Below are 12,715 nucleotides of genomic sequence, written 5' to 3'. Positions count from 1 at the left end.
CAAGGAGTCCCCTAGACTCAGCAGCCCCATGTTTCCCCAGAGAGGATGCCCCACGCCCCCATCCTTCCTGCCTTCGGGCCTGCACTGGGAAGACACACTCCCAAGTGACAAATGCCTCACACTCTATGTAAGAAAGGGCACTCGAGAGTCACAGCTGGGTGTGTGCCACAGAACCCGGGGCTGGGGGAGCCCTTGAAGGTCACCCTCTGCCTTCTAAGAGCTATTGTTATACCTAACCTGGTCTAGACAAAGGAGTAGCCATTCTGTCTTAGTGATTTTTCAAAGTCTGACACCATAACGCTCTCGGATTTTTACAAAATCTGATTAAAAACTCCTTAGCCGAGTATAAATGTATCCTGCTGCAGCCTAAGTTGAGTGTATTTGAAGATTCAGATAAGGTTGCTGATGGGGAAATTTTTGTAGACGTGTGTGTGAGTGTGTGTGTGTGTGTGTGTGTGTGTGTGTGTGTGTGTGTGTATGTGTGTTTTAAGATGGGGAGAAAAAAATGAAAAGTTTTGTCTCACTAGTGAAAATGGGGAGTGAAAGAAATGGGGAGAAAAAAGGTCAAGGAAAGGTAGGGAAAGGCAGACTTTCTGACAGCTCCTGAGGGCAATTTCATTTCTGGACAAACTCCCATCTATAGCACCAGAATTCTCAAAGTCAGGCTGGCCATGCCCCTTCATGGAGATCTAAGCCAGATGCCACATTGTCCTGTATCCAGCAAATCCACAGCCCGTGGTGTTCGTTTATTAGATAAACCCGTTATCCATCAATTCATCAATCAGCAGGTTTATTGAGGACCCTACCAGGGTTCACAAACCTGATCAATTTTTTTAATTACATCTAGCTTATACGCAGCCAAGCCCAGTAAACAAGATGAGCCCTCACACCCCACTTGGAAATGAACACGAGGAATCGCTGGCCCCTGCAATCTCACGGCCAAACACTGCAGCCCATGCTGACGAGCTCTCATGTGCTGCCCTTCACAGATGGCAGTGGTGTCGCTGACCCGCTGTCAATAATAGGATGGGTTTGGAGTGCTTTCCCAGACACAGTGATCAATCTGCCTAGGTCCAGCCACACTCTCCTCTAAAACCCTGTGCAATGACATGGATTTCTAAAGAGGGTGAGCTGAAGAACGGGCACACACTATGTAAGGGCAATAAGCAAAGCGACGGACCCTCACTCATCCCCCTCACCTTCCTCCTGGTGCCCAGTCACAACTCCCCTCCTAGATCAGGGGCTTCTCCGCCACCTCTCAGGGCACATGGACAATGGGACTCTCCTGGCACCTCTATGGCTGATGCACCAGGCCTCATGATCCAGTTCATTATTTTAGTTTTTGAGAAGAACTGCCACATGGATATAGTTGGAGGGCTTGTAGGCTTTCCTGGTATGGGGTCATCAAACTCTGCCCCTAGGTGCCACAGACGGGAAGCCAAGAACATAGGAGACAGCAGGAGTGCACTGCCCTGGGACCTACAGTGGCTCTGAGCCCCAGCAAATGCCCCCCACTTTCACAGTCCCAGAACTGGTCATCAAGAGGACTCAAGGTCTTTGTGTCTACCCTGCATTCCAAACAGGACTGTGCCTTCTTAAGACTAGTTAATTCATTAGCTTCTAGTCAGCCAGATCGTTAGCCACCCTCTATTTGAATCAAGCCCCCGTCCCTGACCTCAGTATGCCCCAGTCCACCTTTTCCTCCCCACGTGAACAAAATCAATTTCAGGGCAGCCCACCAGCATTAAAAATTGCTCTACCTGAAGGTTTAAATACCTGGTGTTTGGTAAGTAAACTTCCCACACCCCAAAAAGAGTCCCAGCAACACACCCTCATAAGGGGACCCTCCAGGACTCCCTGAACCTTCCCTGGAGCCCTGGTTTCTCCAGCTGTCCCAAGTTAAGGCTCCCGTATACCTAGAGATCAAATATCAAGGTAGTCAGTCGGGTTGGTTGGTCGTTTGGCCTCCATGGCTCATGCAACAATTAATTCACCTGTCTGGCTCTCTGTCTCTGTCCCTGTGTGTGTGTGTGCGCGCGCCTGTGCGTGCCTCTCTGTCGCTGTCTCTCTGCAGGGAAAGTCGCTGGCGGGCAAGCGCCTCACGGGCCTGATGCAGTCCTCCTGACCGTTCCCACCGCAGGTCCAGGGCCCGGGCCCGCGGACCCCACGGGCAGGCGGCGGCGCTCCACATCTGCAGACAGAGTTTCCTTACGGGGAGACTTGGTCACTGTGAAGGAGAAAGAGTGAGGGCAACGAAGGGCGATGGTGGGGAGACTCGGTGGGTGAACGGGGAGACCAGAAAGAAAGAGTCCACAGAGCCTGGGCTGGGCCCAGCGGAGGCTCCTGTTCACAGCCCCTCTCTTCTTTGTACAGTTGTATTCCAACACTCCACTCGCTGAGAGGCCCTGATCCCAGCTCATTCAGGGGAGAACACGTCGTGGGGTTCCTGTCACGACTACCACTTAAGATTCTATTATTATCCTCACTCCCCTGCTATCTGTGGGGTCACACCTTCTGGCAAATTCAAGAGGAATGAGTGGACCAAGAGCACATCCAGTATTTTCATCACCTCCCTGGCACCTCCCATAGTTACAGCCACTACATCCCCATCGCCGCCTGTCATCCCTCACATCTCTGTGGCCACCCGAGTGTCACCGCCAGCACCAGGCACCGCTTTCACGTCAAATGTCCAAATCACGTCTTCAGCGAGAAAGCAACCTCATGGATTGCCCCACCTCAAGTTCTTTCCACCCTCTTTGAGATCAGCGTTCGGAGAGGTCCCCGCCAGCCTGGTGGCTGCCCTCAGGTCCCATCACATGTCTCAAGGGTCCAGCGTTCACGGAAGCACTGGTGTAGATGACAGAGCTTGTTTCACAGCTGCGGGAATTCGGCTGACCATCTTTTAGAAAATTATTTCATAATTTATTCTGGTTTGCCCCCTTGCTCCTTGATTTATTCCCTCATGTTTTACTCAAAATAAAACATGGCCATGAACTCAGGGGCCATTGGGATTCTCCCCTCTGGCAGCCCCAGGTGGGAGCTGGGAGGGTCCCCAGCCCAGGAGGTGGCTGGACTAGAGGGCTGGCAGCCCCCACGTGGTAGTGTCCTGACAGGCATGGTGAGAACTTTGCTGGGTCAAGTCTCCTGTGTGTGTGAAGCTGGAGCAGAGTATGCTGCGAAGGGACCAGGCCAGGCCGCAGGGTTCTCCTCCCAGTCTTTATCTGAAGGGCCAGCCAAAGCACCCCTCTAAACCGGTCGCCTAGGGGAAATGCAAAAATCTGCAAAAGATCCACCTGTATTCCCTCTGTGTGTGTGTCAAAATGACCGTTTGCCAACCTGGCTGTGAGGTAATGTATGTAAAGCACCGAGTCAGGTGCCTGATACGTAGTAGGTGCTTAGCAAACTAATACTATCATCATTGTCATTATTATTGTGACACCCATGAGCCCACAGACAGAGCTGTACTAAGTAACCTGTTTTTGAATCCAGACATTCACTCCCCCACTTGCTATGACTATCCATTCCTTTGATCTATTTTTGGCCATAGGTAAAAAATTCTCTCGTGGGAGCATATAAACAAAAAACATAGAAGCAATAAAGCGATCACTGGTATTTCTTTTCTCATGTAGCCAAATTCACCAGCCGGTGACCGAAGGCTCAGATGCTTGCTTATTTGCAGACCCGGCCTCCTGGGTGCTCCCCGATGACCCATCCTTCCACCCCACCACCTCCGAGTCCTGTCTATGTCTGCTTCCACACAGCCCTGTCCCCAGGGCACCAGCCTTCTGTCCCTCACAGCAGTGCCGCCACAGGCATTAGGAGTCTTCCTTATGTTGTATCCTTGTGAGTTCTTGATGGCCATGCCCCAGTTTCCCTCTCTCGGAGGCACAGTGGAAACTGGAGAGATGACAGATGTGGAGTCCTCAGTGTCTCCAGACGTGGCAATTCTTGCTGGACACCACATGCTCAGCACAGAGGCTGGTACTTTGGAGGCAGTAACCACTTGATGAGTGCATGAATGACATGAAGCCCCATTATGGGGTCTTTTGACAGGCCCCTTTCAACCCCTTTCTCTTTGTATAAACCTCCTGTTTCAGAACAAAATTGTAGTCTAAGTTCATTTGCAGCCTTGCCCAAGGATCCCCAGGCTGTGCTGACCCCCAGGAATAGGGCAAAGGGTGTTCCCAAACAGCAGGCACCTCAGTGCCCTCAGTTATCCTGGGCAAGGGGCTTGGCTGCCCCCTGCTTCTCCCCGTGGTGCAGGGGCATTCTAAGCTAGGCTGCAGACCGGGCAGGGTTGGCTTCTTGGCCATTCCTTCTGCGCCCCCTTCTTCTGACTGGTGTCTCCCTGGAGATCCCCAGAGGATCTGCCCAGAGCCGGGTGGTCTCTGGCCCTGAGATAGAGCTGGCTGCAGGCTTACAGGCACTTCTGGGGACATCCAGAGGGGAGGGGCAGTAAGCACAACGGAGCTAAGGAGACTTCAGATGGACTCAAACCCAGAACAATAACCCTCTCACACCACCCCGCAGCTAAGGCACCCGTGTTCCCCAGTAGATCAAGCCAGAGGCTTGCAAGAAGGGAGTGGAATGAGGCTGCCTATCCAAAGTCCATCTACCACACAGACCTTGGTCATGTAAGTACATTTGGAAGATCTGTTCTTGGCCCGTTCCCGATTGGCCTGGTCTACACAGCCAAAAATTCAGGCTAGATTAGATGTTTGCAGGCAATTCTGTAGCAAAGCAGGTTCCCCTACCCTGTCCTGCCCGCTAGAAGCTGCCTTAGCCTCCCTGAATGGGTGTGGTCTCTGGGCCTAGGACTCCTCCCTAAGAGGAAAAGCGCTCTCCAGCCACATCTTAGCAGCCCCACAGCCACAGAATCAGGGCAGCTGCAGCAAGTGACCAGCCACCCATCGGGTTAGATACACAAGGCACCAGGCACTGGCATCTGACTAAAATAACCTTTCCCTACATGGGAAGAAGAAAGCTTGTAGGTTGGCACATATAAATGTCCAGCCACAACCAGATGGCCTGACCTAAGCAGCAGGAACTCTCTTGGGAGGAGCCTCCTGCCCTTCCAGAAAGTGATGTGTCAGCTTTGTTCTCCTGGGAAGGTGTTGCTATACCCCAGGAACAAAGCAAGGCCCAACTGCCAGTGCAGTCAGCCGGACCTGCGCTCCAGGCTCACCGCCGCTGAGTGGCCGTGAGGGGGCCCCGGCCAGCACCCTGGGAGGGACCTCTTGCGACTCTGAGTTGCAGCTTGGACTAGCTGAACACATGGGGACATGCTTCAGGGGCTTCTTCCCTGGCAGGATTCCTGGGATGTTCTAACTACCTCACCAACAGGACGCTGAGCCGGGAGCCTGCCACCCTACTGGCTCCCTTGGTGATTACGGAAGGTGATGTTTTTCCTAAAATGCATCCCTCCTGTTCTGCTCCAAATACATGAGCTTCAAAAACCGCCACCAGGAAAGCCTTCCCAGAAGAGGGAAAGGATTGAGGGCTCTCCTCCTTTGGGCTCTGCAAAATGTATTGGAGGGAGGTGTTGCTGCAAGGTCCAGGAGCTGGGAAGCTCTGGGCTCGGGGGGAGATAATGCACCACCAGCCTCGAAAAGGAGCTGCCCAAGTTGAATATGTAGCAAAGACCATGGGATAAGTTGAATAGTGGCCAAATGAATCACTAATAACTCACCATGGGACCCTCTGAAGACAGGCCTGTGCTCGTGTAACCATAGCAACAGCAGATGCCAGCAACCTACTCATTAGTACCACCCAGTGATAAGGCATCCCCTGGGCTAGACCCAGGGGCCATAAAGTAGCAAAGTAGCAAATGTAGCAATAAGGGGCCCGGGTCTATGTGGCGACAGGGTCCAAATGACCAGGGCTCGGCCCTCTCCCCAGCCCCGATGAGGGCTCAGAGCCAGCTGCTGTCAGCTATCTGGGGAGGGAAGGCCCTGCTCCACACCGGGGACCCCTGTTCTATACTCTAAGCCCACTCACCGCATGATCACGGACACGTCGGAATGGCCTCCTCTTAGTGCATGTGGTTCTCATTAGTTTATTTTTCTGGAATTTGGGGATTGGACCCCAGAACCAAACATGCTGGTACGGTCTAAAAATAAATGACTTGAACCCACTTCAATCCAGCTAACTCTGTGTGGCTCCTTGGTTTGGGGGTTTGTTGGGCAGAATGTGCCTCTAGAAAAATCGAACACCTCTCCGCACACCCCATCCTTCCCCATTATCTCACACATACACACACACACACACACACACACACACACACACACACACGTCTGTTTCCTTCTCCCAACCAGGCTGCCAAGCAGCACAGAAAAGCCAGAGCTCTGGGGCATTGGACTCATTCTGTTAGGTAGGGACAGTGGTGTCACCAGAAGGCCAAAGTCCCTGACTCTGCCAGGGTCTCCTTGACTGGGGGGTTCTCCAGGCCCCACTGTCTGTACTCAGGTATAAAACCCTATGGCTGCTCTGACACCCTCTTGAATAAGATCCCAGGGTCGAAGTCTGCTGCATACAAACGGTGCTTCTTACACGGAGTCTGTTTCCTGAGTGACAGACAGTTGCATTTCCCACTAACACCAAAGCAGCCGGACTCTGAGAGCCAGAGCATCAGGCTGACAAGAGGAGGACGAGCGCAAGGTAAAAAGGCGGTGCTAGTGTACTGCAATCCCTCTATGAATGACAAGGCCAACACCTAGCTGCATACTTCAGTGGCAGAAATTTTGCTCCTAAAGGTAGAAATGAGTTCAGAGGCATGAGAATGGGATCCCAGTCACAGCTACAAGGGAACCAACTCGTCTCTCAACCCCTGGGCCACCTGCTTGTGTAGGATTTTCTGCCCCACAGAGTCAAGATCAAGGTCACATCTGCCTCAGGTCCATAACATGTCCCACCTCACGTCCTGGTCCACCCCCAAAAGAGCCATGCTTTCCTGTCCTCTTTGACCATGGCCACCACCTCCAGGGAACCCAGAGCTGCGCCTGCCTTCTCAGCTGGACCATCTGGCTTAGTTCCAGAATCTTTGCTTATCAGGCTGTTGCTGTGCATGTACACTACCTTACTGACCGCCAAGAGCAGAGCTCTGCTTTCAGGTCCAGAATCAAGGTGGAGATTTGGGGCTACCAACTATAACACAAAAAGCTGTGCCCACCCAAGAATGAGATCCATCCTGACAGCTGCCTCTCTCCCTATACCCTTCTGGGGACTTGTGGCATAGCAGGCATGAAGCTGTCATTTCCTTTGCTGCTAGCCTCCAATTGTCCGTTGATCCCAGCCTCCGAGGAACCACCGGGGCCTCTGATGAGTGTCTCTGGTCCTAAAACCTTTCCTGAGATGTGGCAGCCTCCAAAGCCAAGTAGTTCTCTGAGACGCGTATCCCCTCCTGGGCCCACAGAGCTGTGCCCAGCAGGCTCTCCCTCCGCCACCCTTCCTTTGCAGAAACACCCATAGGAACCCCTGGCCCCCGCTGTGGGACTTCTGATACCAGTAGCTGGGCCCCTTTCCCTGTACCCAGTCCTTCAGCACCCACAGTGGGGGTTACTGGATCTGCACCAGACCCCGTACACAGAGGGGTATGGCCCCCTGTCCAAAAAGAGGCTGCGGGATCTGGCTAATTTTAAAGGGGCCTGGGTTGTGGGGTGTAGCCACGTGAGCTCCATCTGTCACAGAGCTCTCTGGTATGCTCTTGCTCACTTACAGTGTGGGCTCAGTTCTCCTCAGAGCCCGGAGGTGTCCTGGCCAGGTCTGGCTTATCTCAGCAGACAAAATAAAGAAACAGCCTGTGAGTGCAGAGCCCCAGAGCCACCCTCATTCTGAGCCTTAGTGTCCTCATTTGTGAAACAAGAATGAGAGTTTCAAAATCTTTGGGTGGCTGTGAATTAATCCAGAGGGCTTAGCCGGGGCCTGTCACATGGTAAATGTTCACAGAATGGGTGCTGGTGTTAGCTGGAGCCATGTCTGAGACAGGCATTGAAAGGCAGTGAAGGCCGGGTATGTCTGCAAATCCCTGCCAGATAGATAACCTCCCCAGCAGCCTAGCCCCTGAGAGCCGCCCTTCCCGCCAGCCTCGAGGCTGTGGGCTTTGTTTGCCTGTGTAGGCAGCGGCCTCTCTCTGCCTCTCACAATCCCCTGACTCCCTTCTTCCCAGCGAGGGCCTGGTTCCCTGTGTGTCACTTGGGTGGCCTCAATCAATAGCCCTGCATTATGCCTGAGAAACAGCCGAGTGGCAGGCCAGGGGCCTCCTCCCCAGACCCCGCATGGAAAATGGAAACAGTACAGATTCCCACTGCCCATCTAGATTCCCGTTTGTCCGATGGGCCTCATGGCTACTTCCATGAGATTTGGACTCTGAGCTCTTGTTCCAAAATACTCCATTACAGGCCAGTGACTCTGCCTTCTGACCTAGGACAAGGACCTGCCTCCATTCTCTGAGAACACCTGGCGTCCAAGGGAACACATGGACCTCCACGGGAGGGGCAGCCTCGTCCCTACAGTTTCCAACCAAGAAAATAAAGCCTGGTTCTTCTCTTTCTCCCATTACATCACAGGATGGCTTTGGGTTGGGAAGGGGCAGGAGGGATCAGGGAGGGGACATTTAAAACATGAGACAAGTCCCTGGATATCTCTTCCTGTGGCCTTGCCTGTGATCGCACCCTCAGTAGAGAACAGTGAATATTAACACAGGGAGGAACCTGTGAGATTCTCTGGTTCTCTGGTGTGTGTGTGTGTGTGTGTGTGTGTGTGTGTGTGTGTGTGTGTGTGTGTGTCTGTCTGTTAGTTTATTAAGCTATAATTTACCTACATTAAAATTCACTGTTTTATATTACAACACTGTTATCAGTTTTGACAAACATATACAATGATATAACCACCACTGAAAATCAAAATAGGGAATAATTTCATACCCCAAAATGTTCCCGTGCCCCTTTATAGTTAATTCCATCCACCTACCCCTCTGTTCCCGGAAGCTGCTGGTTTGTTTTCTCACCCTGTAGTTCTGCCTTTCTTAGAAAGCCACATACAGGCCAGGCTGACACCTGTAATCGCCGCATTTTGAGAGGCTGAGGTGGCTGGGTCACCTGAGGCCAGGAGTTTGAGACCAGCCTGGCCAACATGGTGAAACCCCATCTCTACTAAAAATACAAAAATTAGCTGGGCATGATGGCAAGCACCTGTAATCCCAGCTACCCGGGAGGCTGAGGCACAAGAATCACTTGAACCCAGGAGGTGGAGGTTGCAGTGAGCCGAGATCACACAATTGCTGGCAGGCAACAGAGTGAGACTGTCAAAAAGGAAGGAAGGGAGGAAGGGAGGGAGGGAGGGAGGGAGGGAGGGAGGGAGGGAGAGAATGAACAAGGAGTTATACACTATGTGACCTTAGCTTGTCTTCCCTCACTTAGCTCAGTGCACACTGTTGCACATCTAGGTAGCACGTTCCTCAGCCTTTTGTTTTATCCATAAAGAAACTGAGGCCCTCAGTGGGAAGAGCAGAGAGAGTTGGAGGAGCAGGGCTTAGCGTCTAGGTCATGACTACCACCCAGCCCCTCAGGTTGGTGGGCCATACTTCTTCACTAAAAAGTCACCTTTTTAACCCCTCAAAATATGTGAGCCCCTGTTTGAGAAAGCATATGATCACATAACCTACACATTGAAGAGAACGCACGCTTTCTTCTAACAGAAGCTACTTAAAGTCAGTCCTCTGTATCCAGTTTCCATAGATTCAACAATCATGGATGAAAAATATTTTTAAAAATTAAAAAATAACAATACAACAGTAAAAATACAAATTAAAAAACAATATAGCATTAAAGTGATTTACACAGCATTTACATTATATTAAGTATTATAAGTAATCTAGAGAGAATGTAAAGTATATAGGAGGATGTGCTTTGGTTACAGACAAATACTACACCATTGTATAAAAGGGACTTGAGCCTCCTTGGATTTTGGTATCCATGGGAAGAGGGGGCAGTCCTGGAACTAACCCCCCAATGAATATTGAGGGACAACTGTACCTGGAAACAAAGGGAAGTAATGGTACTTATCAGAGTGTGAAATGGAATTATAAAGGGGCACAAAGGGGTAATGGAATTATTCTCCATCTTGATTTTTGGTGGTGGTTACAGCATAGTATAAGCAATAGTGAATATCAGAGTGAAGCATTATCTATTAAGTTAGCAGGCAGAGCTTGACCGGCTCCTACCAATAACTCTGGAGTTCTCCCATGCCTTCTCCAAATAGATTAACACAGATTTAGCAAAGTGATAAAAGCTAACTGTAAACACAGTGCTGGAACAGAACCCAGGGACATGGGGATCCAGGGTAGAGTGAGACAGCCATGAAAACCAGGTCAACTGGAGGAGATGACCCAGGGGTCCCCTCAGTGAGAGATCTAAAAATTCACAAATTCCAAATAATTGGAGTTTTGCTAAGCAACATTATGAACTCATGAATTTAAATATATTTAATATATTTTGATCCATTGCATTTATTGTGTTTTTTGATATCCAAAGTGTCCCATCTTTGGCCAGTGAGAACCTGAGTCTTTAGACATGACCTTGATAATGTTTGGGAATTTCATTGCTATCTGGTATGAGAGCATAATCCAGATCTGTCTTGTACAGTTCCTCTCCCATACCTAAGTTTCAAGTAAGTGAAAGTCTATGAATGCTTAGCTATAAAATTAGAGGGTCCTGTGATGGACTTTTCTTACGTAAACTGAATCCCCCACGCCTCCAGATTATTAGAATTGAAAATTCCTTTAACAGTCAACCAACTCAGAGCCTTCATTCTACATAACAGGAAACAGAGGCCCAGAAACATCAAGTGACTTACATAAGGTTATACAGGCTTATGGCAGGGCGAGGATTAAAGACTAGGGTCCCTGACTCCCAGTCTCATGCTTACCATGGCCTTTCCTCTCCTTATATGTCCTCAGCCCATCAAGTCAGATCTTCCACTGAACCTACACCCAGCCTTGCTCTGTGTGCTGAAAGGTGGACACAAAAAGTAGAAATATCCTGATTTCAAAACTCATGACAAGGCTACAGTAATCAAGACAGGACAGTGTAATACTGGTAAGAGGAGAGACATATAGATACATGGAATCGAATTGAGAGTCTAGAAATAAACCCATGCATTTATAGCCAACTGATTTTTAACAAGAGTGCCAAAACAATTCATTAGGGGAAAGAATCATCTTTTCAACAAATGGTGCTGGGATAACTAAATGAAACAGAAGTAGAAAAATGAAATTTGATTCCCTACCTCACACCATATACAAAAGTTAACTGAAAATGGATAGAAGAGCTAATACTATCACACTGTTAGAAGAAAACATAGAAGTAAATCTTCCTGATCTTGGATTGGGCAATGGTTTCTTAGATAAAACACTAAAAATAAAAACAACAAAATAAAAAATAGATAAATTGAACTTTAACAAAATTTTAAACTGTTGTGGCTCAAAGAACACCATCAATAAAGTGAAAAGATATCCCAGATTAGGAGAAAATATCTGGCTATCAAGGTATTTATATTTAGAATATACACAGAACTTTTAAAATTCAGTAATAAGATGAATAAATAATGCAATTAATTGATGGGTGAAGGATCTGTACAGATATTTCTCTAAAGAAGATACACAAATAGCCAACAAGCACAGGAAAGGATGCTGAACATCATTAGCCACTAGAGAAATGTAAATAAATTCCATGATGAGATACCACTTCACAACCACTGGGATGGCTATAATAAAAAAGGCAGATTTTAACAAGTGTCAGTGAGAATGTAAAGAGTTCTGGAATATAAAATGGTGGTAATGTAAAATGCTGCAGCCACTTTGGAAAACAGTCTGAAATTTCCTCAAAATCATAAAAATAGAGTTACTCTATGATGCAGCAATTCCATTCATAAGTATACACCCAGGAGAAATAAAAACATACAGCCATACAAAAATTTGAACACAAATGTCCTTAGCAGCATTATTCATAATAACCAAAAAATGGAAACAACTCAAATGTCTGTCAACCGGTAAATGGGTTAAACAAAATGTGACATATTCATACTATGGAATATTATTTGGCAATAAAAAGGAATGAAGTATGGATACACATCACAACATGGATGAAACCTGAAAACATTATGCTAAGTGAAAGAAGCCAGTCACAAAAGACTATAGATTGTATGACTCCATTTACAAAGAATGTCCAATAGGCAAATTGATAGAGACAGAAAGTAGACTAGTTGTTGTCTAGAGACAACAACTCTCTAGGAGATTGGCAGGATGGAAATGAAAAATCACTACTGATAGGTATAGAGTTTCTTTGACGAGTGATGAAAATGTTCTAAAATTTATTGTAGTGATGTGCACAGATTGTGCAAAATTCTGTGGATATAATTAAAAGCATTGACTTATATACTTTAAACAAATAAATTGTATGGTATGTGAATTACATTTCAGTAAAGCTGTTAAAAAAAAAACAACAACAAACAAAGAAAGAGAAGGTAAGAAGGAGGGAGAGAGGGAGGGAAACAGGAAAGGAGAGAGGGAGGAGAGAAAGAAAAAGAGCGGGAGGGAAGGAGAGAGAAGTCCAGAATACATAAATAGCTCCTATTCACCTCTTCTCCAACCAAAGATGCCCACCTCTATCTACCCTAGTCTGTGAGTTGTGGCCCGGCTGCGCTCAGAATTTCTCTAAGC

The 12,715-nt window shown here is 48.5% G+C and overlaps 1 protein-coding gene across 16 annotated transcripts in view; it reads left to right on the top strand.

Moving 5' to 3' along the window:
• The window catches only part of LOC105494330 (regulator of G protein signaling 6), a 626,815-nt gene extending 620,676 nt beyond the window's left edge, over window positions 1–6,139 (top strand). For 14 of the 16 annotated variants that reach the window (XR_011625760.1, XM_071099923.1, XM_071099934.1 and 11 more), the window contains one exon: window positions 2,075–6,139. Coding sequence is in view for 12 of the 16 variants with exons in the window: in XM_071099923.1 (XP_070956024.1) it covers window positions 2,075–2,247 (173 nt within the window). In the remaining 4 variants the exon portion in view is untranslated. The remainder of the gene's footprint in view (window positions 1–2,074) is intronic. The other 2 variants (XR_011625759.1, XM_071099925.1) reach the window with 2 other exon arrangements.
• Window positions 6,140–12,715: the final 6,576 nt, after the last annotated feature.

This window comes from Macaca nemestrina, chromosome 7, assembly GCF_043159975.1.
Source record: "Macaca nemestrina isolate mMacNem1 chromosome 7, mMacNem.hap1, whole genome shotgun sequence".
Taxonomy (NCBI): domain Eukaryota; kingdom Metazoa; phylum Chordata; class Mammalia; order Primates; family Cercopithecidae; genus Macaca; species Macaca nemestrina.
This window is presented reverse-complemented; position numbering and strand designations above follow the sequence as displayed.